The sequence below is a fragment of the Bos taurus genome, chromosome 24 (assembly GCF_002263795.3).
Source record: "Bos taurus isolate L1 Dominette 01449 registration number 42190680 breed Hereford chromosome 24, ARS-UCD2.0, whole genome shotgun sequence".
Taxonomy (NCBI): domain Eukaryota; kingdom Metazoa; phylum Chordata; class Mammalia; order Artiodactyla; family Bovidae; genus Bos; species Bos taurus.
The window spans coordinates 47,692,227-47,717,765 of record NC_037351.1 but is presented as its reverse complement, the minus strand read 5'-3'; the positions used below and the strand labels follow the sequence as shown (position 1 = coordinate 47,717,765).

General features: G+C 54.4%; 1 protein-coding gene across 10 annotated transcripts in view; it reads left to right on the top strand.

Moving 5' to 3' along the window:
- ZBTB7C (zinc finger and BTB domain containing 7C) overlaps positions 1 to 25,189 on the top strand; it is a 382,751-nt gene extending 357,562 nt beyond the window's left edge. For all 10 annotated transcript variants that reach the window (XM_024984588.2, XM_059881078.1, XM_024984587.2 and 7 more), the window contains 2 exons: positions 9,736 to 10,941; positions 22,669 to 25,189. In XM_024984588.2, the coding sequence (XP_024840356.1) occupies positions 9,752 to 10,941; positions 22,669 to 23,320 (1,842 nt within the window). In that variant the 5' untranslated portion in view covers positions 9,736 to 9,751 and the 3' untranslated portion in view covers positions 23,321 to 25,189. The remainder of the gene's footprint in view (positions 1 to 9,735; positions 10,942 to 22,668) is intronic.
- Positions 25,190 to 25,539: the final 350 nt, after the last annotated feature.

Below are 25,539 nucleotides of genomic sequence, written 5' to 3'. Positions count from 1 at the left end.
AGAATAGAGCTCTGGCCCTCTCACCTGGACCAGCTTCCCTTCTCCCACCGTCAAGTTCCCTGGTTCGGCAGCAATGGGCAAAGTGCAGGGCGCCCTGGGTGTGCAAGTCAAGGTGGCCTGAAGGCAGGGCGAGCTCAGGCAGGCCAGCTGTGCAACCACTGTGGTGCCTTTTAAAAGAAACACTAAAATATATCCCCAGGAAGGGTTCAAATAAGTGGGGACTCTTAATCTGCTCCAAGCACAACTCCTTAAATAATTCACACAATCTAAACTGTACCCACTCCTCTGCAGGAGACAGCCCCTTTGGGCAGGAATGCTAAGAGAATAGGGCTCCCGGGGGGCTCCTGTGTGGCCCCCGCCCCCCACCCCCAGTGAGCTCATGGCTGTGGGGAGCACAGCCCACCAGCCTGCCAGCAGGGATGCCCGGAGAAGGCAGCAGAGGCAGCTGGGATTCTGAAACTCAGTAACCTGGGGCCGAGTGCTGTTTATGGGAAACAAGTGATTTATTTTATTATCCAAATTTTCAGCGGTTTAATAAGGTTTAATAAGCCTCCCAAGGAGTTTTCTGGCTCAGGAAAATCGCCTGTAATAAACACAAGTAGTAAATCCTTTATCCGAACATAAAGAGGTGTGCAGTACTTCTTAAAAGAAAACAAGTCTTTCCCCTCCACCCCGCCCTGCCTCTCTCTCTAATAAATAAAGGATGAATAAATGATTAAAGAACAACCATTTGAAGGGATACCACTTATTTGTCCAGCCCAGATTCCCATGGCCAACCCAGGCAGCACAGAGAACCCTCCCCACAGCAGCTTCGGGTGGTCTCAGCCCCCACAGCCTTGCTCCAGGCCACACTGCCCTTAGACAACCCAGCCCAAGGGGCACAGCAGGGGTGCCCCCAGAGTATGGCCTCAGGGATATGTGAGCTCTGCAGTGTTATTGCTGGCCTCTGTCACTTGACCTCGCTTCCCTTTTGTTCCTTGGTCTGTAAAATGGGTATCGTACAGGCTTCACCTGCCACCATGAAGGTGAAAGTGCTTTGAAAAGTAGTAGTAGTAGTGAAAGTCACCCAGTCATGTCTGACTCTTGCAACCCCATGGACTGTAGCCCACCAGGCTCCTCTGTCCCTGGGATTCTCCAGGCAAGAATACTGGAGTGGGTGGCCATTTCCTTCTCCAGGGGATCTTCCTGACCCAGGGATCGAACCCAAGTCTCCTGCATTGCAGGCAGATTCTTTACCGATTGAGCTATGAGGGAAGCCCCACTTTGAAAAGTAACAGGCTCCAAGCCACCCCTTGAGGGAGGGGATGGGGGCAGAGGCCCCAGCATGCCCACTTGAAGTTCACCTAGATGCTGTGAAGAACACGTTCTTCTGGAAGTGGGAGTGTTAGTCATTCAGCCATGTCTGACCATTTGTGGCCCCATGGACTGTAGCTCGCCAGGCTCTTCTGTCCATGGAATCCTCCAGGCAAGAATACTGGCCCGCATTGCCATTCCCTTCTCCTTTCACTTTCACGGGATGCTGTGAAGAGCAGGTTCCTCTAGGGGGAGATTAAACAGCTCGGACACTCAGGTGCCCCGGACCCACCTCGGGACCAAAGCCCAGGAGGACAGCTGCCCCTTGCTGTTTGTCGCCCATCACTCCAGCTGCCCTCTGGGGTACCGCCCAAGTCTGTCCCGAGTGTGCCTCATCCCTATACAAACGTGGCTCGTGTCCTCCCTCCAAACTCCCACGGGGCTCCTAGACCTCGTTCTGATAAAAACCAAACCCGTGTGGGGTGTGGAGGGGTAATGATGGTGAGGGTCGGGGTAAAAAGAGATAGATGCCACAGGAGACAGTGGGCAGGGCGTGGGTGACAAGTCATGGGGTCTGGGGTCTCTGTCACTTCCTTACCTTGTTCTGTGACCCTGGGTGGGTCATTTCACCAGTACAAGCTTAGGTTTCTCACCAGCACGTGGGCCAAATAATTCCTTCTGTACCCGGGGATCCTAAGAAAATGTATAGAGGAAGGTGAGTGTGCCCCACAAACACGCAGCATGGTAAGTCAGGGGCTTCGGACAGCAGTAAGGTGGGGACTCGAATATCTGGTCTCAGGAGCAAAAGCTCAGGCCCCCCAGGAGTCGGGATGTGGGGAGAAGCCCTCTGTGTGGGGTCAGGAACACAGGAGTGCCTGCCTGCCAGGCTGGCCTCTGCCCTTTCACATGGTGTGCTGTGAGTGGAGGGGTCAGGCATTGGCGAGGGTGGGGGGGTGAGCAGGCAGAGAATAAGGGGGCACGACCATGTGTGTCAGAGAGGGCCCCCATTCCAGCCGTCGGAGAGCATCTGGCATGGCCGTCATCGTTGGCAGAGGAGGGAAACCCAGAGCTCATTTCACAGAAACCAGGCAGCTCCAAGCCCTGGGCCCGAGGCTGAACTGGGGACCGTGGGCTCCAGGCATGTCTTAGCAGGGTGGCAGGGCAGGTGGGGCAGCCCTCTGCTGGAGGTGCTCTGGGAGGCGGGGCGCAGGCTGGAAGTAGAGGAGGCCCTGCCCAGCCTTCCAGCCCACATGTCTGGCCCCAGCCTCTGGGGCATTCCAAGGCCGAGGGGTGTGGCTGCTCTGCTTAGGGGAACTGCCAAGGTAGGGTGCGCCCAGCAGGGCTTCATGGGGCCGGCCAGCTGCTTGGGCCAGTCCTCCCTGCCCTGGCCCTGCCCTGGCCCTGCCCTGGCCCACCAGCCCCTGGCAGGTTTCTGTGCCTATACGGACCACAGAGACACTAAGAACCTGCTCAGAGGAGGCAGCCAGCTGCTACCTAGCCTCATTCCCAAATATGGAAAAGAATCCACATGCCTTCTCTGACCCTACAGAACCCTACCCTTGCCCTCCTGGAGACACTGATTCTGCCAGGCCTGGGCAGGGGAGGGGCTAGAGGCTGGAGAGGGGGGCACTCTCAGGGCAGAAAGAGCCTGCCAGCTGGGGCCAGTTCGCCATGGGGCAGATGGAAACATCATTCTGGGCCCCAGATTTGCTCACCTGAGCGTGATTCAAGGAGGTGCTGGATTTGTGCATCACAACAATAGAATTGTCCTGAAATTCACATCACTGAGGCAACCATGGAGGACAGGAAAGAGATGGGACTGGAGTAGAAATCAAGCTGTGACTCAGGGCAAATGACTCAGCCTCTCTGATCCCCACCAAATGGGAATCGTAATAAGGATGAAATGAACAGATAGAAATACTTTAGGAATGATAGGGTTCTGTTCAAATATCAGGTGTCCCTGAGGCAGAGGATTGGGGCTGCCCACCACCTTCTGTAGGGACTTCCCTGGTGGCTCAGATGGTAAAGCATCTGCCTACAATGCAGGAATGAAAGTGAAAGTGAAGTCGCTCAGTCGTGTCCGACTCTTTGTGACCCCATGGACTGTAGCCTATCAGGCTCCTCCTTCCATGGGATTTTCCAGGCAAGAGTGCTGGAGTGGATTGCCATTTCCTTCTCCAGGAGATCTTCCCAACCCAAGAATCGAACCCGGGTCTCCCGCATTACAGGCAGACGCTTTACCGTCTGAGCCACCAGGAAAGCCCCGGGTTCAGTCTCTGGGTTGGGAAGATCTCCTGGAGAAGGAAATGGCAACCCACTCCATTATTCTTGCCTGGATAATCCCACAGATGGAGGAACCTGGCAGGCTACAGTCCATGGGGTCGCAAAGAGTCAGACACGACTAAGTGACTCACTTTCTTTCTTTTCTTACCACCTTTTGTGACTTTAAGCCTCTCCCTACCATGTATTTGAACCAACCTTGTTCATTCAGCATCTGCCATGTTCCTGCTTGATAGCATCCTGGTAATGATACAGACATATAAGAGACAAACTCTGCCCGGGAGCAGATGAGAGCCATGCAATTACTTCCCCAGTTCCCAGATAAGCAAACTTGAGAGCAGCAGGAGTGTATACAAAATTTACCCATCCCTGCACTTCATGTTCCTAGTAAAGCCAGCCCTAGAACATGGGGCACCTACCAGCCAGGCAGCCCCACACCTGGCTGGGGGCACAAGCTTGGGCATCAAAGCATCTAGCTCTAGTTCTAGCTCTGATACTAATGTGCTGTGTGACCTTGGGCATCAGCTCCTCTCTGTGCCTCATTTTCTTCATCTGTAAAATAGGCATAAAGTTTCTACCCACCTTGCCTGCCTCTTTGGGTTAGGAGTCCATGAGACAGGACATATGGAAGGACCTTGGATGATCATGATGTCCTCCACATGCCAGGGTAGCCCTGGGAGTGTCTTTGGGAGAGGTGATTAAATAGTGTGATCTCTGCAAAACTATACAGAAAGCAAATTAGTTCCTGGTATGATCCTGTCTCCCTCTGCCGAGACCCCTGTTAGGACTCTGGTCCCTCCTGGACTTCATAATTGCCAGCAGTGGTTGAGCACCTCCTCTGTCCGAGCAGCACTGACCTCATTTGATCGGCCCAGCCACTCTATGGGGTGGACATTATTATCATCCCCACGATCAGATAAAGAAACTGAGCTCAGGAGGGTGATACTAAGTGCCCGAGGCCAGAAGTGACCCAGGACGTCTGAAAGCAGGGTCCTCACTCTCCACCTCCCATCAGAAGCCCCCTGTGGTCAGATGGCCATCAGCCAACTTCAGGCACATGCTGGCTGAGAGCAAGTTCTTGTGAGAGCCTGCTCGGTACCCAGGTTCAACACACTTTCAGAGGGGACTCTAGAGATCCAAAGTTTTCCAGATCCAAATGCTATGGGGCTGGTCCTTCCTGCCTCTCTGCCCAACAAAATCCTCTCTATCTTTCACAGCTCAGAAAGGGCCCCTCCTCCTGCAAACCTGCTTGGATCCCCCAACCCACAGGGGTCTGCTATCTCCCTGTCCTTATTTCTCATGTGCCCTCAGCCCTGAGTCCCCCAGGCCTCCATGGGTCTCAGGCCCCCTGGTGCACACCCCTCAGCTCTGTCTCTGATTAAATCTCTAAACCTCTGACAAGTAGGGTCCCAACCCTCACTCCCATATGGACTTTGTAGGAGCAGCATGGTAAAGAGGAATGAACATGAGCTTTGGTACCAAAGCAGCCAAGTTCAAATCTTGGCTCAGACACTGTGTCTGCCATTGGGCAAGTCACTCACCCTCTCCATACTCTTTGCCGCCAAATTGGAAGTGATGATAAAAATGTGTACCTTTCAGGGTTGTGTTGGGTGAAGAAGGATTAGAGGTTCAATGGCAGACATGTTACAGGCACTTGATTAATGGTAGCTGGTATTGATTGTTATTAGAAATGTTGGCCTGCTTGCTTAAATGATAGGGTTATTAGAATAGGACACAAATGAAAAACAAAAATTCAAGTCACACTCAAAAAATTAGTTCTGGAGGACTTCTAGAGCCAGGTTTTTCAATGCATTTCTGAAGTCTAAGGCCCTCTCTCTCCAAAGGCTCCACCCCCATCTCGTCTCCATTCCTATCGTAGGAGCAGGCCCTCCCCTTCTTTCGCTGGTGAGTTGAGGGCATGATGAAGCTCCCTGTAGTGGAAGGGGACAGGTAGAGTACCTGAGGCAAGTGATATTCTCATGCTGTAATGGAATAAACCTAGGCCAGAGCTGAGAAATGCTGCTCTTGCCAGATAAGCTATATGGACACACCTTGGCTTCTAGAACCTTCCACTGAGGGCACATACCCAGGGGAGGCTGTGGTGGGCTTCACATCCTCTGGAATGGGGACCACACCTGTGCCCTTGCTCCATTTTCAAGCGCCTCTTTCCCCCTTTCTGTCCTCTGCCTTTATTTCTGGGCTCTGTATTTTTTCTAGCCCCTTCCTACGAGCCTCTCCTAACTGTTAAGAGGTTTGGTTTTGCTTTTCGTGTGTGTGTGATTTTCTTTCCTGAGCGTATTATTCTTGGAGACAGAGTACCTTCACTTGGGCCATGGGAGGGAGGGCCCGGGTGGGAAGGGGGGCTGGACGTTCAGTCCTTCTGGAACACTGCTGTCTGCAGACCCTCCAGGCATGGGAATCTCAGGGTCACCAGGGAAGCTTCTAGAGGGCAGGGTGGGGGCACTTCTCCCGCAAAAGTCAATAAAACAGCAAGCCACAGCCCCCCTTCCCCTGCTACCTCCTGCCAGGAAAAACAGCCCCCACCTCCCAGCTCTATGGTTACTTCTGTTCCTCCAGGAGTGGGACAAAGACTCCAAACCATGCCACGGTGAGAAGTCACTGCTGGATAGACCAGCTTTCAAGTCCAGAGTCACCCAGGCCTATTGCCCCCCTCCTCATGGCCAGATTCCCTTTGTGCTTCTAGCTCCTCAAGGTCGTGTGTGCAGGTGTGCTAAATCACTTCAGTCATGTCCAACTCTTTGTGACCCCATGGACTGTAGCCCGCCAGGCTCCTCTGTCCATGGGATTCCCCAGGCAAGAATACTGGAGTGGGTTGTCATGCCCTTCTCCAGGGCATCTTCCCAACCCAGGGATCAAACTCATGCCTCTTATGTCTCCAGCATTCGCAGGCAAGTTCTTTACCACCAGTGCCACATGGGAAGCCCCTCCTCACGGTCATGACTCCAGTATCAGATTTCCCCTGTCCATCCAATGACAAGATGAGAAAAGAGAAGCTCAGAGAGGTGGTGGGGCCTCTCAAAGTCACACAGCTGTGGTTCCTGACCCCCAGGCCCTAGCAGACCAGGCTCCCAAAGCTTGGGAGGCAGGACATGTCAAGTCAGGATGGTGCGATCCATCCCTTGGAGCGCTCGAGCGAGACCCTGACCACTCCCATCCCATCCAGTGGGTTCCCAACTCCTCTACTTAAGAACATGGGGATGAGTCTAAGGAATTGCAGGAATTTTTCCCTGAAAAACATTTCAAAATCATTTTTGTCTTTAAATGAATTAGCCCTTGGCAAGCAAGAAAACTTGCTTGAAAGAACTAATTTCTTGAGGTCTTACTGATTTGGGCTTTTAACAGTTGAGGGGGCGTTTCATTCACAAATGGCATTTTCAGAGGAAAAGGGTCCTCTGAGGGTCAGGACCCTGCTACCATTAGGGCAGCTTTGTGGGAATTAGAAAAAGGTATCATTTTCTCAATACATCTACTTCCATCTATCAAACAAGTGTCATAATATACTGATTTTGTTAGAAGATAGTATTTAACTGCCATTGCCAGAAAGTATCCTGATAAATATCACAGGTCTATAATGTCTATGAATAGTCAATAGTGCCTCTGGATAGCCTGTTGTATCGTCTGTTATCTCCCTGGATTATCAGTTATCTATTGGTGTATAACAAATTACTCTAAAATTGAGCAACTGAAAACAAGAATAAACATTTACTATCTCAGAAGCAGCTTTGCTAAGTGGTTCTGAGTCAGTCTCTTTCATGAGGTTGCAGTGAGGATGTCAGGGGGCTGCTGTCATCTGAAGGCTTGACTGGGGCTCAATGACCCAGTCTCCTGGTGGTCACTCACACAGCTCAGCCCCTTGCCCTGTGGACCTTCCATAGAACTGTCCTGATGACATGGCAGCTGGCATCCCCCGGAGCGAGTGATCCAAGAGAGAGCCAGGCGGACACAGCAATGTCTTTTATGATTTTGCCAGCATTTGGTGTTGTCACTTCCTGTTACTTTAGCCACTCTGGTAGATGTGTGGTGCTCTCTTATTCCTCATTGGTGGATCTTGCTCCACCTTTTTCATAGTTGTTATGTCCCTGTAAGCTCTTTTAGAGCAGGGCCTGCTCTGTCTGCTCTCTGTGCATTCCCACACCCCAGGGCAGTGCCGCGTTCAGGAAGAAACCCAATGACTATTCAGGCAACAAACACATGGCCTGCAGGGCCTCTGGTCCTTTTTAAAAACAGCAGGAAAACAGCAAGGCCTTTGCTCTAGGAAACGGCTTGAACACCTGCCCAGGTGGGATTGCTCAGGGAAGGCTAAGGCCCTCCATCACCCATAGAGAAGCAGGGAGGAGGGGGCGGAGGCACCCTGACACCCTGATACCCCACTGGGTCCCTGGTGCCTCCAGGTCACTCGGGGCCCACATTGTGGTTCTGACACTTCTCCCTTGTCCCTTTCTGTTGCATCTGCCTTCTTAGGGCAGAAACACCCAGAAGATAAGTGTATGGGAACTCCCAGAGCTCTTGCCACTGAGCCGTGGGGCTTCCAGGCTTTGTTTTCCTTTTTCTTTTCTCCCCACTGTAACTGCACCCAGGGAAGGGCCAGGTCTTGGCTAGGATTTATCTATGGGCCATGACCAAGCTTTGCCCAGAGTAGCAGGGCCCTCCATGTCCTGGCATTAAAAATTAAGGTGGCTTGTTGTCCAAATTGACTCTGTTCTGCTCCCTGAAGGGAGTGGGTGCCTGCTGTCCTCTGCCCGGACCCCTCCTTCTGACCCCCCTCCCTCCTAGCAGCTATCCCTGGCCACACTGTGTTTAATGTATAGATAATCCTGATGTATCTCAGAAGAGGCTTCTCCCCACAGGGATATGTTTCCCTGAGAGTAACAGAATACTGACATGATAAATTAGCTAACAATGCACTTGAATTTAATACCAAATATAACTTGAATTTAACACTGAATATAAATATTTATCAAATGGCTCGAGATATACGTATGTAGGAGGTCACTGTTTTTTAAAAAACCAAGAATGGCAAGTGAAGGGAAACCTCATCGACTAAGATGAAGCCAGAAGTTGAGGGCAGAAGGCAAACCACCTGCTGTAAGGCCCCCATTCCCTTGCAAAAAAGGGGTCACAAAATTGGTTTAAGGTTTCTAGTAACTGTGTCAGTTTGCTAGGGCTGTGATAACAAAGTACCATGGAGCAGGGCTTAAAGAACAAGACTGATTTTCGCACAGTTCTAGAGAGCTGGATCTAGTCCAAGATCAAGGTGTCGCAGTCTCCATTTCCTTTGAGGCCTCTCTCTTCAGCTTGCTGTCTCCACCCGCCTCCACCGCCCCCTCCGCCCCATGTTCTCACATGGTCTCCCCTCTGGGGGTCACACTGCATAAAAGCCCACTCTAGGACCCCGTTTTAACCTTAATTACCTCTTTAAAGATCCTACCTCCATACACAGTAACACTCTGACATCCTGGGGCTTGAGACTTCAACATGATGGAGCTGGACCGGGGAACAACTCAGCTACCATTAGCACTCCCGTTGTTAGTACAGCCACATCAGTAGCCAAAGCAGCAAAATGGGAGTCTGTGACAGGAGGCAGAGGATCTGTGAAATAAACCAAAGCGTTCTCCCAGCGGGAGCCCCGAGTCATGAGAGAAGACTCCCCCTTTGGCCCCTGACCGGCAGACGTGGTGGGAGTCAGGAGTGGCCCCCATTCCCGCAGCACACAGAGCAGCGGAGTCTCACGTGGCCGGCCAGCCTCGCGTTCGGGACTTGCACATTCCCAAAGTGGAATTTGGTGAAATCGTGACCCAGAGGAGATTCCATAGCCTTTGCTAAAAGGCAGGCGCCAGCTGGCCTGATGAGGGGCCTAGCTTCCAGGGCCTTCAGGGTCCTGGGAAGAGCCCAGTAGTACCTTGAGAAGAGGCACTTGGGAGTGGGGCTCTGAGTGACAGGTTAGAGTGGGGAAAGCTGAGGAAGAGGGGTCAGCTTCCCTAGCAGAGAAGGAGGGAGGGGAGCCCCAAGCAAAGGCAGGTGTGGGATAGGAGAGCACCGCCTAGGCCCACCAGCCTGGCCTCTCTGGGCCAGGATCCCAGAGCTGGTGTCCCCTCCAGCCAGGTCCTCTAATTCAGTCTCTTCCTGTGTGTGCCCCTGCAGGGCTCCGGCTGAGAACATGGCCAATGGCATTGACGAGCTGATCGGCATTCCCTTCCCCAACCACAGCAGCGAGGTCCTCTGTAGCCTGAATGAGCAGCGGCATGACGGGCTGCTGTGCGACGTGCTCCTGGTGGTGCAGGAGCAGGAATACCGCACCCACCGCTCGGTCCTGGCCGCCTGCAGCAAGTACTTCAAGAAGCTCTTCACGGCGGGCACCTTAGCCAGCCAGCCCTACGTCTACGAGATCGACTTTGTCCAGCCCGAGGCGCTGGCCGCCATCCTGGAGTTCGCCTACACCTCCACGCTCACCATCACCGCCTCCAACGTCAAGCACATCCTCAACGCCGCCAGGATGCTGGAGATCCAGTGTATCGTGAACGTGTGCCTGGAGATCATGGAGCCCGGGGGGGACAAGGAGGACGACGACGACGACGAGGAGGACGATGATGAGGACGAAGAGGAGGAGGAGGAGGAGGAAGAAGAGGACGACGATGATGACACGGAGGATTTTGCTGATCAAGAAAACTTGCCTGACCCCCAGGACATCAGTTGCCACCAAAGCCCTTCCAAGTCGGACCACCTCTCGGAGAAGGCCTATTCGGACACACCCAGGGACTTCCCCGACTCCTTTCAGGCCGGCAGCCCGAGCCACCTGGGCGTGATCCGGGACTTCTCCATCGAATCTCTGCTGAGGGAGAACCTGTACCCCAAAGCCAGCCTCCCCGACAGGAGACCCTCCTTATCTCCATTCGCCCCGGACTTCTTTCCGCACCTCTGGCCAGGGGACTTCGGTGCCTTTGCCCAGCTGCCTGAGCAGCCCATGGACAGTGGGCCCCTGGACCTGGTCATCAAGAACCGCAAGATCAAGGAGGAGGAGAAGGAGGAGCTGCCCCCACCCCCACCGCCGCCCTTCCCCAACGATTTCTTCAAGGACATGTTCCCGGACCTTCCCGGGGGGCCGCTGGGCCCCATCAAGGCGGAGAATGACTACGGTGCCTATCTCAACTTCCTGAGCGCCACCCACCTGGGGGGCCTCTTCCCGCCCTGGCCGCTGGTGGAGGAGCGCAAGCTGAAGCCCAAGGCCTCTCAGCAGTGCCCCATCTGCCACAAAGTTATCATGGGGGCGGGGAAGCTGCCGCGGCACATGAGGACCCACACCGGGGAGAAGCCATACATGTGCAACATCTGCGAGGTCCGCTTCACCAGGTGCGCAGAGCTGCCTGTGGGGGCGGGGCGGGGCGGGCCGGGGGCGGAGCAGGGGCGGGGCTGGGGCGGGGCTGGGGGCGGGGTGGTGCGAGATGGGGCGGGGGCGGGCCGGGGGCGGGGCTGGGAGGGCCGGAGGCGGGGCGAGATGGGGGCAGAGAAAGGGCAAGGCTGGTGGCCGGGGGCGGGGCGAGATGGGGCGGGGCGGGCTGGAGGCGGGGGTTGGAGGGCCGGGGGCGCGGTGGAGAGAGTCGAGGGCCACCGGATGGAAAGGGGGCCACCGAGATGGGAAAGGACCCAGGTCAGGGGAGGTCCACCGGGGTCGTAGCCGCACAGCAAGCTCATTGTCATAGGTGCTGGGCATTACCAGGCGCAGTGATTTTCAAATATTTTCTCATATTACCCTGCTAGGTGGAAGGCCAAGATATGAAATAGATCCGAGCAGAGCCGTCTGGTTAAGGCGGAAGTAGGGAAGCTCCCACTGCAGACCCAGGGAAGCCAGTTTGAAGCTCCCCAATAGCGTGCAGCAGCACCACCCTCCCCGCCCTTTTTTTTTATTTGGAGCACAGTCAGCATGCCAGGACCTCTCCTGAGTGGATTCCTCAGACTACCCCTCCCGCCACGTCCTGGAAGTCAGGGAGGGCCATGGCCTTTGTCCACAGATGGGTGATCTGTCTCCTATTAGCTAATTAGCCACCCCTAAGCCCAGTTGGGAAATGGCAGGGCTAGGACTTGAACCTCAGTGAGACCCCCGGAGGCCCTTTCAGTCCTATGTGGGGTCAGACCTTCAGGATGTGCCTCCTTTTATGAGGTCCCCCTTGACTGTCTGTGTTAGGAAGAGGGTTAACTTTATGCTGTTATGAAAGTGGAAATTTGAAATCAGCACATGATAAACCTTTCATCTTCCCTGGACTGTGTTCCATTCAGCACTCAAGTATTATATACCTTCTCTGCACAACAATTTTTGTGATCCCAACTGACTGGTGGGATCCTTTGGGGTCCGATTTGTCCAGGGCTAGGTTTCAATGGGCCTCTTTGGGGGAGATAAGGTCTGTTGGTATCAATGGTGGTCACTGATGTGAGGCTGACCCTCACAGCCATGTCCACGGTGGGGAAGGTCCTGGTGAGTGCCCTGCATCAGGGCTTCGTCATTTCAGTGTGCTCTCTGACGTGGACAGAGCCTGGTGGGATCTGCCCTGGGACAGTGACTTCCTAGTCCCGGTCTTGTTCCCACACTGCCACTGTCCCCATCAAGGAACCCACCTGGAGAAACCCACACTGACCCCAGTGGCGCTGCTGCCACCCCATGTCCTCTTAGCACTTTAGCTCTGGGAATTGCTGAGAGCTCATTCTTTTGCTTTTCCTCAGTGGACCCAAAGCTTCAGTTTTGAGGACAGACTACTGTGTTTTGAATCAGGTAGATTATCAAATCAGGGGCAATGCTTTGAGGGGAAAAACAAGATGAGTCCTGCTAAGTCACGAGACTCGCTGTCTCTGGTGGCTTGAAAACTCTATTTGAGGTTGCCAGCGAGGGTCAGGGAATAGATGACAGTTGTGGAAACAGCTCTGCAAGCTCTTCCGGTGACTGCTTCAAAGGACAACTCTGATTGTTTCCAAGGTGGCCTTGGGTCCCCTCGCAGCTGCTGCTGTGAAGGAAACTCCAGCACACTCTCCCAGCTGCTCCAGGCTGACAATAAATGGAGAATTTCCAGGTGTAGAAGGGCAGGCCCCCCATACCTGGGGGTGTGTCCCCTTCCAGCCAGCAGTGCTGACCTCAAGTGCTCACTTCTCTCATTGCTGCAGAGCAGCTAGACCCAAAGTCCCTAAGATTCACCCCCTCTCAGGTACTCCTCACTAAAGGCCCTGCCACTCTGATGTCACCCCCACCTCCCACCCTGCATTTACCTTAGATCCACAGAACACCTGAAAGGTTTCAAAAAAGCACAGGGATAACAGAAGGAAGACAAGCAAGAGCCCAGTCCAAATTCAAGTGTAGTTCATCCATCTAGCAGTCTGTGCCTCCAAGCCCAGCCCCTTGGGAATGGCTTTAAGACGTGGACAGTCTTCACAGGCCAGATCCAGAAAAGCCAGCCCCTGAGTCCTGCCATCCAGGCTCCACCTCCTTTGCTTGTCCCCTGAGCAGATGGTGGACACTGGGGACACCCCTCCCTGCAGGGGAGACCCAGGACTGTAACTTCAGTGGGAGGTGCTGCATCAGAGGGTACCCCACGGGATCCTGCCCCTCCCCCCACCCCACCCCCCAAGTCCCCATCTCCCTTCCCTCCCCCACTTTCCTCTGGGTCTTTCCCACAGTCCGCTTTCCATGAGGGCCATGTGGGGCTGAGTCCCTGCCTTCCCTAGGGAAAGTTTTTAACTTGGTCAGTCAAGACAGTCAGACTTCTCACCCTCTTGACACCAGAACATCCTCTGCATGGGCCTTCTGGCCTAGCTAGCCTCCATGCGGGGTTACATAGGAGGGTCGCATTCCAGACCCTCCCTCCTAGCACATTCCTGCTGATCACTGAGGGTGGCCTCTGTGCCCGCTGGCGGCAGGCTCACCGCTCCTCCAGGCCAGAGTAGCCCTCCAGCCCGGGGCCCTGGCCTCCATTCGGGTTAATCCTGCTCAGCCATCTGGGTCCCCAGGCCTGCTTCCAGCTGAAGCAGCTCCATGCCCACCTCTATCCGCAACTCCCCTCACTCTTTTCCCACTGGGCACTGGCCCTCCTGAGAAAGACCAGAAAAGTTCTGGGACCCGCCCTCTCCTCCAGCACCTCCTCAGAGCAGAGATACTGGGAGTGGGGGGAGGTTGGGGACTCTTATTTCTCACTGTGGGCTGTGGCTGGACATGATGGACACCCCCTGACACCCCTCCCCATCACATTCCTCAGAATCACTGATTCCTTGCTTCCCTCCTGCCTCCTCCCAGAGCTGCCCTGTAGGATTCCTTTCAAACATCAGAGAGCCTCAACCCTGGCTGTCCAGGTCGGGGTCAACCCTGGCCATCCAGGTTGGGGTTGCCTGTGACTCTCGCTATAGCCAAGTCCCCTCGCAGCCTTTCCGTGGGGACCTCCTTTGCAGCTGACTCCTTACTGCCACCAGCTGTAACCCCACCCTCCTTCCCCAGCTCCACTTAAAGCCGCAGCTGCTGCCTCTTTGACTCAGAATTCCCAGTTTCCCTTGCAAGGCAAAGCCACTTGATGGACTGGAGCCCGAGAGGCAGAGGGACCCGGGACCTGCTGCCCTCCTGTCCTTCTCTTGGACATCATTTCCCTTTCTGGGGCCTGAGTCTTCGCCTAATTACAGCTGAGCTTCTGCCCTCTGGCCAGGTCTCCTTTCCTCTCTTCTTGATGCTGACCCACTTTCCCTCTCTCCTGGGAGCTATGTCTCCCCGCAAGGTGGCCTTTTGGCTCAGGCTCTGAGTTTCGGCCTCCAGTGCCCACTTCCAGCATGTTCACGCCCCATGGGAACATCATTCCTCATGACTACAGCAGCACAACATGGCAGAGGGCCTTCCGACAGAGCCCCTTCCACCCCTAAGGTCCCACTTGCTGCTCTCATTCTATGGGTGTCCAAGAAGGGCCTGAGGCCTCCCACCAGCATGTTGTCTATTCCTTGGCATCAGGAACCTCACCTCTGGGTTCCTGATTTCAGCCAGGCCCACGGTTGTCCCACACTGGTTTTCCCAGCTCTGAGACAACCCTGGTGCCCCAGAAAAGGCCTCAGTGGCTTCAAAGAGAGTGTGTATCTCTGGCCCCATGCTGGCCCCTCCTAGCTCTGACCATCCTACGGTCACCTGGGCTCCAAGCCCTCTGTCTGTGCCTGAGTCTATGTGTCCACTCCCCCAGCCTGGTCCAAGGTCACCGTTTTCTGCCTGAGGCTGGCCGGGGCCTGTGCCGGCTGCAGAGACAGACAGATCCTGATGAAACTGGTCCCGTGGCTCTCACTTGGGAGAGAGAACTCCAGGACTTAGGGCAGAGGCAGTCTGGATCAAGATGCCCCTGACCCCCCTCATCTGAAAATCTGGAAGCCCAGGCCAAAGGTCGAGACTCCAGGGGCCACCAGAGGTGCCCTAGGATGGGCCTTGAGGAGTAGGGAATACGTGGGCCAGGGAAGATGGGAAGGTATTCGTCCTCTCTGCATGTCCTCTAGGATGTGGCTGTGCTTGGAGGGGCTTTTCCCTGCCCACCCACATCGCAGGGCCCTCCCGCTCCTTGTTGCCCCAGACCCAGTCATCACTGCCAACTGGGCCTGGCCCTGAGTCTATGAAGGCTTTGGAAGACTCTTGGTTCCTCCTGTCCTGCCACATGGGTCCTTGAGTGCAGGCAGCCTGTCCAGGGAGCCCCTGGAGAGCATCACTGGGCAGGGTCCCCTCCCAGCCCCCCGGCATCCTGTCTGAAACCTGGCTCTCCCAGGTGCCTGGAGCGACGACTGTGAAGTCAAGAAACTGCAACACTTGAAAAGAGACCAGTCCCCATGACAACAGAGGTCCCACAGAGGCCCTGGAAAAGGATGGGCAACCTCTGTGCCCTGAAGTGTCAGTCTCTGATGCCCCGCAATTCCCCCAGTCTCCACCAAATCCCCTGTGGACACCCCGTAAAGCCTGCGGCTTTTACCCTCCAACCCCAACGCCCAGTGCAAGCCAGCTGCTGATTGCCCTGTAGCCTGACAGCTGTTGGCTCTCAAGGCAAGGCCAGGATCCTGGCTGTTGCTGCTTTTTTTTTCTTTTCCTGTATTTTCTTTTTAGTTCTCCCACCCCTGGCAGCTCTGGAGACCTTATTAAGATAATGTAATGTCATTAGCAGTGGCAGCAGGAAGAGAATTTTTCTCCGACCATCAGGTTACCAAGAAGTCTGGATGGGTGGTGCTGGGAAAGCGTTCTCCTTCCTGGGAGCCTCCAGGACCCACGACCCCTTCCTTTCACTCAGGGGAATGAGACCACAAGTTCTGGCTTATCTTTCTCGAAGAGGAGCACTTGGAGTTGGAAGGGGGAATGCCTACTGGGGCTTGCATGGATGTGACTTGGGCTGGCTCCCGTGCGGGGTAAAGGGACGAGATGGCAGACCAGAGCACAGGGCAAGAGAGGAGCGTGTCAGATTTGGGCTGGGGAGTTCTGAGAAGCGGCCCCACACTGGCAGGCCATAGCCATGACCACCCACCGTACATTCAGTGGTCAGCACTGGGTGGAACTCCAGAGCATCTGGTGGGTTCTTATCCGAGCAGGTTCTGGTACCATCTGGGCCATGTGCTGGATGAGGAGGAAGAGAGCAGGGTCTGGTGGGCAGGGAACACAGAGCTCAGTGTCTCCCAGGGGCTACAACCCCCTGGACAGGGCACGGTGATCAGGAACTCCAGCTTCAGGGCCTAGATCTGCCTCTGACTAGCTGTGTGACTTTGGCCAAGCCTCCTGCCCTCTCTGGGCTCAGTTCCCCCACGTAACACAGAGGGGTTGAAGCAAGTGCTCCATAAGTTCACACCCAGGTTTATGACCCCATTTATCACCCAAGATCAGGAAAGCCCTGGACCCATTACGGCACTTCTCTTTGCCTCCACTTCCTCCCAAGAATGATGGAAACTCTGACTTCATGGGCTTTAGTGAGATAGGGTATAATCACCTGCACAGTTACGCCTCCACCGGAGCACACGATTAGTTCTGGCAGGACTGTCCCTGAGCCTGGGTCCCTTTTTTGCATCTGCTGGGGGCCAGTGCTCCTTGCCCATGAATCTGCTGCTTCCTGCATCATCTTGCTGTCTAGGCGCCTAACAAGACAGGTCCCTGGGAGCCAGGGACAGGATGGTGGCTCCACAGGCATGAGGAGCAGCTAAGGAAACAGCACACACGGTGGCCCTGCCCTGGGAATAACATGCCTGGAAAACAAAGACAGCAAGGACAGCCTCTGGACAAGCGTCCCCGCCGGCCAGGAGCGCCCGTGTGGCTGAGTGGGAGCCACAGAATGCAGATGGGGAGACAGGGCCCCTAGAGCTCAGGACTTGCTGGGCAGGCAATGCTCATATGTAAGTGGCCATTAGAGGGCAGGAGAAGGCGACGCAGACACGTGGTCCTCTGTGGCTCCCTCCTTGCTCCTTGAGTGACCTGCCCTGGGCTGCAGTGTTCAGGTGCTTTGGCAGGTCAGGGCAAAGAATGAGACCTGGGTGGACAGGGGAAGTTATTATGAAAGACTGCACTTAAGTTTGACCTTGAAGGATCCCGGGGATTAGGAGTGGTAGGCATTTCGGGCACGGCAGTTTGCAAGGGTGAGGGCAGAGCTGAAGGACGAGGGTGCAGGGAAGAGGAGGGCGGGAATGAGGGGCTCACGGCTGGGAAGGAAGAAGCGCATCTATGCTTGGACATCTGGTGGGAACCTGAGGATGGAGCGTGGTGTGTCCAAAGATACGCACGGAAGGGGGAGGAGCCAGGGCTGCCCAGCATCCATCCCATAATATGGCAGGCTCTGAGCTGGGGGCACCGGCAGTCCAGCTCCTGCCGGCAGAGATGCAAAGATGCAAAGCTGGCCGGAGCAGGGCCCACTGGGGGAGCAGCAGTCTGTGTGGTATGTGGGTGCAGTACCGTGAGGAGGGACAGGGGACTGGCAAGGGAGAGAGGGTGATTCTTTTTTCCAGCTTTATTGACACATTTGACATTTAACACTGTATATATTTAAGGTGTACAACAGTGATGATTTAATATGCATATATATTGTGAAATGATTACCCACAGTCATGTTAGTTAACACACCCCCCATCTCACTTAGTTACCTTTTTTTGTGCTGAAAACATCTAAAATCTATCCTCTTAGTAACTTTCAATTACACAATACAGTACTGTGCACTATAGTCACCAAGGGCCCCCAGACCTTATTCCTTTGTAACTGAAAGGGGTGAGCTTGTAAAGAGACTGAAAAGCTATTTTAATGGGTGAGTTAGCACAGAGGCCATTTGACAGGGTTTGGGGGCTTGGAAGATTTTAAGGGGAACCACCGGACTCCTAGCTCTGAAGGAAAGTGACTAAGAGTTCACTGGCTGAGAGTCAGGCTGGAACGTGCCAGCTTCACTCATGATGCCTCCGCCAGCAGATCAAGAATAGAAGAGTCATGATATATGAAGCCAGCCAGCCAGAGATTCAGTATTAGCCCATTACCCAGATGCAAACATTCTCAGAACACTAAAGGTCTTCCCTAGTGGCTCAGGCAGTAAAGAATCTGCCTGCAATGCAGGAGACCCAGGTTTGATCCCTGGGTCAGGATGATCCCCTGGAGAAGGGAATGGCACCCCACTCCAGTGTGCTGGGCTACAATCCATGAAGGTCACAAAGAGTCAGATACAACTGAGCAACTAACAGACATATTGAGCCTCCCATTTTAGAGGTCAGGAAACTGAGGCCCAGGGCAGCTAAGGACCTGGTCTGGTTCTTGGAGTGTGCTGAGCAGAGGCCCAGCTCAGCCAACACACTTGCGCGTCACATCCATGTGGAAAGGCCGTTACTGAAATAAGGAGGCTGGGCCACCTTAGAAAGCCATTCCCTCCCTGGAAATGGGCCAGGTTGGATCAGTGCTTTCAAGGTCCTGGGAAGCATACGGCTAGCGATGCAGGTTACTCAGCCCCTGATTCAGACATGCTCCCGGTAAACTAAATGATCGCTAATTTTTTTCCAGGACTAACTTAAGAGCTCCGTCCACTCCCCTCCCCACTGCTCTCAGGAAAAGCCTCCCCTGGGGACAGCGGCTCCTGCCCAGGCCGAGCTGCTTCCACAGCTTGGCCCAGGCTTCTGGCCCCGGAGACAGAAGGCTGGCTGCCGATGCCCTGGTGTGACTGTCTGGGCTGCACTTTTTGAGGCAGCCCCTACAGGCCTCAGGCTGGGAACACTCCGTAGGAAATCCTCCAAAGAGCCTGCAAACAAACCCCGCCCAGTTAGGCCTCCAGGCCCCTCTGCCCCTCACTGCCTGGTACCTTTGGGAAAGCTCTTTGACTTCTCTGAGCCCCCATCTCTTCTGGGATCCAAGTGAGGAAATTGATCCAGGTGTGTTGAATTAAGCTCATGCAAACCCAGATTCCTGGTCAATAGGAACTCATGTCTGGGCCTAGGTTCAACTCTGCACAGAGAGGTTAAGTAACTTGCCTAAAGGTCATCCAGCAAGTCAGTGGAAGATCTGCAGCCGGAAGGGGTTCCCACACCCCTAATAGGGGCCCCCTGTCCTGACTACACCTTGCTTGTGAATAATGACCTTCCAGAGTCATTGAGATGGTGTATTCGCCTGCCCCAAGCAGGCACTCAATGAGACAAAGTTACAGTCACCTTCTCAGCACTTCTCACATACTTGGGCCAATCGCTACTGAGATGTGATTTATTTTAGATGCCGTAATGAAAAGCTCAGAAGAGCAGTGCATATTTAAAGGAGGCCCTTGACATTTGAAGATTTACCACTTGCATTGTCCACTATTTGAGGGTGACCCTCAGGGTCGATACTATTAAATATATATAATAGTAATTTTTTTTAATCGACCTTATAAGGTTGCAGTGAGGACTGAATGAGAGGATGTATTTAAAGCCCCACTGGTGACGCTCCACCAGGCCCCGAATCTCCAGGATGGAGTCTCTCAGCCAGTGAGTGAGCCTGGCCAAGTACCGAGCATCAGCGTCTCATCAGAGCCTGCGCGAAAGTGTGGGGACCCAAGCATACTCCAGGGGTACAGATAGCACTTTGCACCCCGCCCTTAACATGTTCACACAGGCCACAGCGCAGGACTTAGGACAGAGGCCTGGGCACTTCTGGTCCCAGCTCAGTCATTATCCTTCCGGTGACCTTAGGGACTTCACCTCCCTGAGCCACTGTTTGCCCCCCAGCCAAGTGAAGGATTAACCTAGGCAGGTGGTTCTCAGACCAGCAGCAGCAGCAGTGGCATCTGAAAGCTTGTTCAAAATGCAAATTCTCTGCTCTCTCCCCATAGACCTCCTGACTCAGGCTGTCTGGGAGGGGAGCCCAGCCCTCCGTGCTTCATCAAACCCTGATAATGGCTCATTACCTTTGAGGCCCACTAGCCTAGACGCTAAATCCCCTTCCTGCTCCAAAATCCAATCACCTGGATGAAAAATGGATTACGGAGACCCTAAGAGCAGGATGCTGGTGGGGGGAGGGCACATGAGATGTCACAGCAGGGTACTCACTGTGCACTTGAGGGGCAGCTGGTGGGTTGTGGGCAGGGCAGGGACCCGGGGGTGGGGGTTCTGGCGTGTGGAGAATACCAACCCTCCCTTCCTCCTCCCTGCCCGCCCCCCTCTCCGCCCTCACCTCCCAGGTGCCCGGCTGCCTTCTAGAGACGGATCCATCCTCCTGATCCTTCTCCCCTGCTCCCCCCCAGCATGCTCATGAAAGTCCTTTTCTCTCCTGCTCCACCCCTGGGGAGCTAGTCAGAAAAAAACGAGAGCCAGCGAGACCTCTAGTGGCCGGGGGGACACCACGCGGCCAGAACCCACTCCCGCTGGCGTCCTGGGTTGCTGCTGAGTGTGGTTTAAATCTGGCCATTTTAGGGCGGGTGCCTGGACTCTACATCTGCTCCAACATCAACCCTGAGCCAAAAATGACAGGCAGACGCTCCACCCAAGCCACACCTGCAGGGAGGAGGTGGGAGACGACCCAGCTTCCTGGCCTGAGGGGCCTGGTCAAGGAAGGTGCAGAAGGCCGAAGAGAGTTATGGCTCCACAGACTCCACCTCGGCTAGCCTGAAAGGCTCCTTTAGCTGGTTTAGGCGGCATTCAGTCTTTATAAGAACAGTCTTGAGATGTCAGTCCTCCTTTCAAGACCACCAGGAGGTGTGTGGAATCCAGCTCAACACGAACCCAAATTTCTGTGCATCATCTCTGCACACCAGGAACTGATGTCTCATGCGAGGTTCAATTCTTGTGCAGAGAGGTTGTTACTCACCTAAAGTCACTCAGTTAGCGGTGGGTCTGCAGCTGGAGTAGGGGCTCCCACACACCCTATGGGAGGCGTCCTGCCACATCATAGCTTACCTCTGAATAATACCACTTAAACCCTGCAAAGCTTTGCCCTAGCTTAGGCTGCATTCTTGTTGCACCTGGCTCTTTTGTAAACCCTGGAATTGTCTGCAGACAAAGAGGAGAGCCCAGGGTTGGAGCTAAGAAACCACAGCGCTGGAGACTTGAACAATGTGTGCCTGCTATCTGGAACTTTCAGATTAGTGCTGAGGACAGGCAGGTCTCAACAGCCCAGGGGCTGGGATGGGACCAGGTGAACCCAGAGGGAAGACCCCGTCGCCTGGAGAGAGCGGAGCTGAAAGTGCAATCCAGTATCAGAAGTGGCTGCCCACTTGGAAGACAATGAAAGATTGCTGACTTTCAGGGGGCCTAAGGCAATGGCATCCCACTCCTGTACTCTTGCCTGGAGAATCCCATGGATGGAGGAGCCTGGTAGGCTGCAGTCCATGGGGTCGCTAAGAGTCAGATACGACTGAGCGACTTCACTTTCACTTTTCACTTTCCTGCATTGGAGAAGGAAATGGCAACCCACTCCAGTGTTCTTGCCTGGAGAATCCCTTGGACAGAGGAACCTGGCAGGCTACAGTCTATAGGGTCACAAAGTGTCAGACACGACTGAAGTGATTTAGTGCGCGCACAGGCGCGCACACACACACACATAGTTCAGTTCAGATCAGTCGCTCAGTCGTGTCCGACTCTTTGCGACCCCATGAATCGCAGCACGCCAGGCCTCCCTGTCCATCACCAACTCCCAGAGTTCACCCAGACTCATGTCCATCGAGTCAGTGATGCCATCCAGCCATCTCATCCTCTGTCGTCCCCTTCTCCTCCTGCCCCCAATCCCTCCCAGCATCAGAGTCTTTTCCAATGAGTCAACTCTTCACATGAGGTGGCCAAAGTACTGGAGTTTCAGCTTTAGCACCATTCCTTCCAAGGAACACCCAGGGCTGATCACCTTTAGAATGGACTGGTTGGATCTCCTTGCAGTCTAAGGGACTCTCAAGAGTCTTCTCCAACACCACAGTTCAAAAGCATCAATTCTTCGGCACTCAGCTTTCTTCACAGTCCAACTCTCACATCCATACATGACTACTACTGGAAAAACCATAGCCTTGACTAGACAGACCTTTGTTGGCAAAGTAATGTCTCTGCTTTTCAATATGCTATCTAGGTTGGTCATAACTTTTCTTCCAAGGAGTAAGCGTCTTTTAATTTCATGGCTGCAGTGATTTTGGAGCCCAAAAAATAAAGTCTGACACTGTTTCCACTGTTTCTCCATCTATTTCCCATAAAGTGATTGGGACCAGATGCCATGATCTTCATTTTCTGAATGTTGAGCTTTAAGCCAACTTTTTCACTCTCCTCTTTCACTTTCATCAAGAGGCTTTTTAGTTCCTCTTCACTTTCTGCCATAAGCGTGGTGTCATCTGCATATCTGAGGTTATTGATATTTCTCCCGGCAATCTTGATTCCAGCTTGTGCTTCTTCAGCCCAGCATTTCTCATGATGTACTCTGCATAGAAGTTAAATAAGCAGGGTAACAGTATACAGCCTTTTCCTATTTGGAACCAGTCTGTTGTTCCATGTCCTAGTTGAAGGTAAATTCTAGCCGGGGTCCCATTCCTGGGCGTTGACACCACAGCAGTAGGGAGCCTTGGCTGGTTCTGGAGGGAGGGCAGCAGAGAGCCGGGGCGGCCCCGGGGGTTGCAGGCAGGGACTGACTCCGGCTCTGTGTTGCAGGCAGGACAAGCTGAAAATCCACATGAGGAAGCACACGGGGGAGCGGCCCTATCTGTGCATCCACTGCAACGCCAAGTTCGTGCATAACTACGACCTCAAGAACCACATGCGCATCCACACGGGCGTGAGGCCCTACCAGTGCGAGTTCTGCTACAAGAGCTTCACGCGCTCTGACCACCTGCACCGCCACATCAAGCGCCAGAGCTGCCGCATGGCCCGGCCCCGGCGCGGCCGCAAGCCCGCGGCCTGGAGGGCTGCCAGCCTGCTCTTCGGGCCCGGCGGCCCGGCCCCAGAGAAGGCGGCCTTCGTGATGCCCCCCGCGCTGGGCGACGTGGGCGGCCACCTGGGCGGAGCCGCCGTGTGCCTCCCGGGCCCCAGCCCCGCCAAGCACTTCCTGGCCGCGCCCAAGGGCGCGCTGAGCCTGCAGGAGCTGGAGCGGCAGTTCGAGGAGACGCAGATGAAGCTGTTCGGGCGCGCCCAGCTCGAGGCCGAGCGGAACGCGGGGGGCCTCCTGGCCTTCGCGCTGGCCGAGAACGTGGCCGCCGCGCGGCCCTACTTCCCGCTGCCCGACCCCTGGGCCGCGGGCCTGGCCGGCCTCCCGGGGCTCGCCGGCCTCAACCACGTGGCCTCCATGTCTGAAGCCAACAATTAGGCTGGTCCTTGTCCACCCCGGTCCTGCTTCCCCGTCCCCTCCCAGGCCCACCTGCCCCATCCGATGGGTCTGAACTTTTTATTTCAAAAGGAAAAAAAAAAAAGAAAAAGAAAAAAAAAAAAAAAATAGCAGCAGGAGTGGTATTTTCCGGGCCTCCTGAGGCAGCTGCCTCCCCTTTGCTGGTGTCTGAGATGGGTGTCTTCTCCCAAAAGGCCTGGCCTCTCCCTGGCTGCCTCTCCCTGCCCTCAAAGAGAAATCCACAGGGGCCCATATCACAGTGGGGGCCCCAGGCCACGTGTCCCAAAGCACCTTGGAGCTGTGAGGGTCTAGAAGGAGGGAGGTGGCTTGGCCAGATGCAGACCGGATGGAGCAGGGAAGAGGGTGGGGTCCTGAGACACACACCTGTGGGCCCCACTGCTCTGTAGTGGAGTCCCTGCTAACTCGGTTCTAATGGCTTCATTTTCCCGGTCTCCAGTGGTCCTAGGACCCTTAGGGGAGATGCCCTGTTGGCTGGGAGGCCTCCTGGAGTCAGGAGCGAGGCTCCTGGAATCCAGGCCCATTTTCCCCTCCCTGGCCTGTGACCTTGGACCTCTTCACCCTCTGTACCCCAGTTTCTCCCTGCTGTGAAAGAGGGCTGGTGATTTCATTTCCCTTTCCCACCCACCCACATGCTCATATCTGCCCATCCCTCCAAAGAGAAGCCTGAAGAGAGCAGGAGCTTGCACTCTTAATGCCCCTGGTGATACTATTTTACTGGACTTAGTTTTATCACAACCATCTTTACATTAGCACAGGTGAGAAATGTGGCCATGCTAGACAGGGTGACAGAGGAAGAGGGCTTGGGTGTGGCTTGTCCACAGCCCCCAAGCAGCTTTGGGGAACTCCAAATCCTACCTCCCCTAGGGGCACATCCGGAGACGACCACCTAGCATGGTCCCCACCTCCACATACCCCCGGCAATGCCATAAGGAGTTTTTTAGGACTCCTGGGGCCAACACAGAAAGACAGGCCACCTCTCAACACCTGGCCGTTGCCTCCCTCCATCTGATTCCCAGAAACAAAGCGCCCAGTTACCCAGGTATATGTTCGCTTTTCGGTTGTGGGCTTCTCGGGGCTTTGGCATTGCTGTGTTTGAACACCCACAGCCCCTCCCTGGCCCCCCGAGGAGGAAGCCGGTTGTCCGGTGTGGGGAGTCTGAGCCTTGGCTCCAGGACGGGCGTGCAGGGCTCTGTGAGTGAAGGCTGTCCACCCCCTCACCCGGGCTTTCCGGTGGGTAGCCATCCTGAGAAGGAAGACAGCTGGGGCCTTCCTGATCTCTCCACTTTCCTGCCCTGCCCCTTTTCTTGCTGAGTTTGCTTTTGTTTCTCAGTAGGCCAGAAGGGAGGCGAGTTCATCTGGGCGGGTGGGCAAGGGCTGGTGTCCCCAGCCCTGGAGCTGTGGGCACAGAGACTTCGGCTCTTCCTATTGCCTTGGCTTCTTCCTGAGCAAACACACAAAAAAACAAAAAGGCCAGAGAAGACCACAGACTCTGTCACTCTCCCAGCTCCCCCACTCTCTGGAAGAAACCCCTGCCTCCACACACCACCTCTGGCCCTTTGAGCAGAGGGAGCTGTTGCTGACACCCTGTGGTCCTCGGATGTCATCTGCTGGGCAGCGCCTCTCAGCTTCCCGTCTCCATCTCTGCCCTTCGCTTCTGGGACCCACCAGCCAACATGCCCACGTACCCCCTCCTCAGTCAAGGGAGTGGGGCTGACCCAAACTTTAAGAGAAAACAAGGGAAGATGAACAAATTAGAATCCAGTGGTGTTGGGGCTTTTGTTTTTATTTTGTAAAGGTAATGACTTCTTATAAACTCAATTTTTCAGACGACTGGTTAGTTCGTTTTGTTTTCTCTTGGCTGCAATTTGGAGTTGTACATTGTAAAATATCCAAAGATGTCGAGTACTGTATGATCAAGAACTTGAAGCAAATGGGTCGTAGGAATGTTTGTGTTTTGTTTCCTTTTTTTTTTTTTCTTTTGGATGTTCCGATTTCCCTGTCTGTCTGTGGGAGAACTTTGGAAGTTTTTCTATTTATAACTTTTTTATGTGATTGCTTTATGTAAAATGACGCTCAACAAGGTTTGCCTTAGTGATTCAAGGGACAATCTTCCATAACTTTGGTCGCACGCCGTATCCTGCCAAGAAAAACTCTCAGCTAATTTTCTGGCCTATTTATTA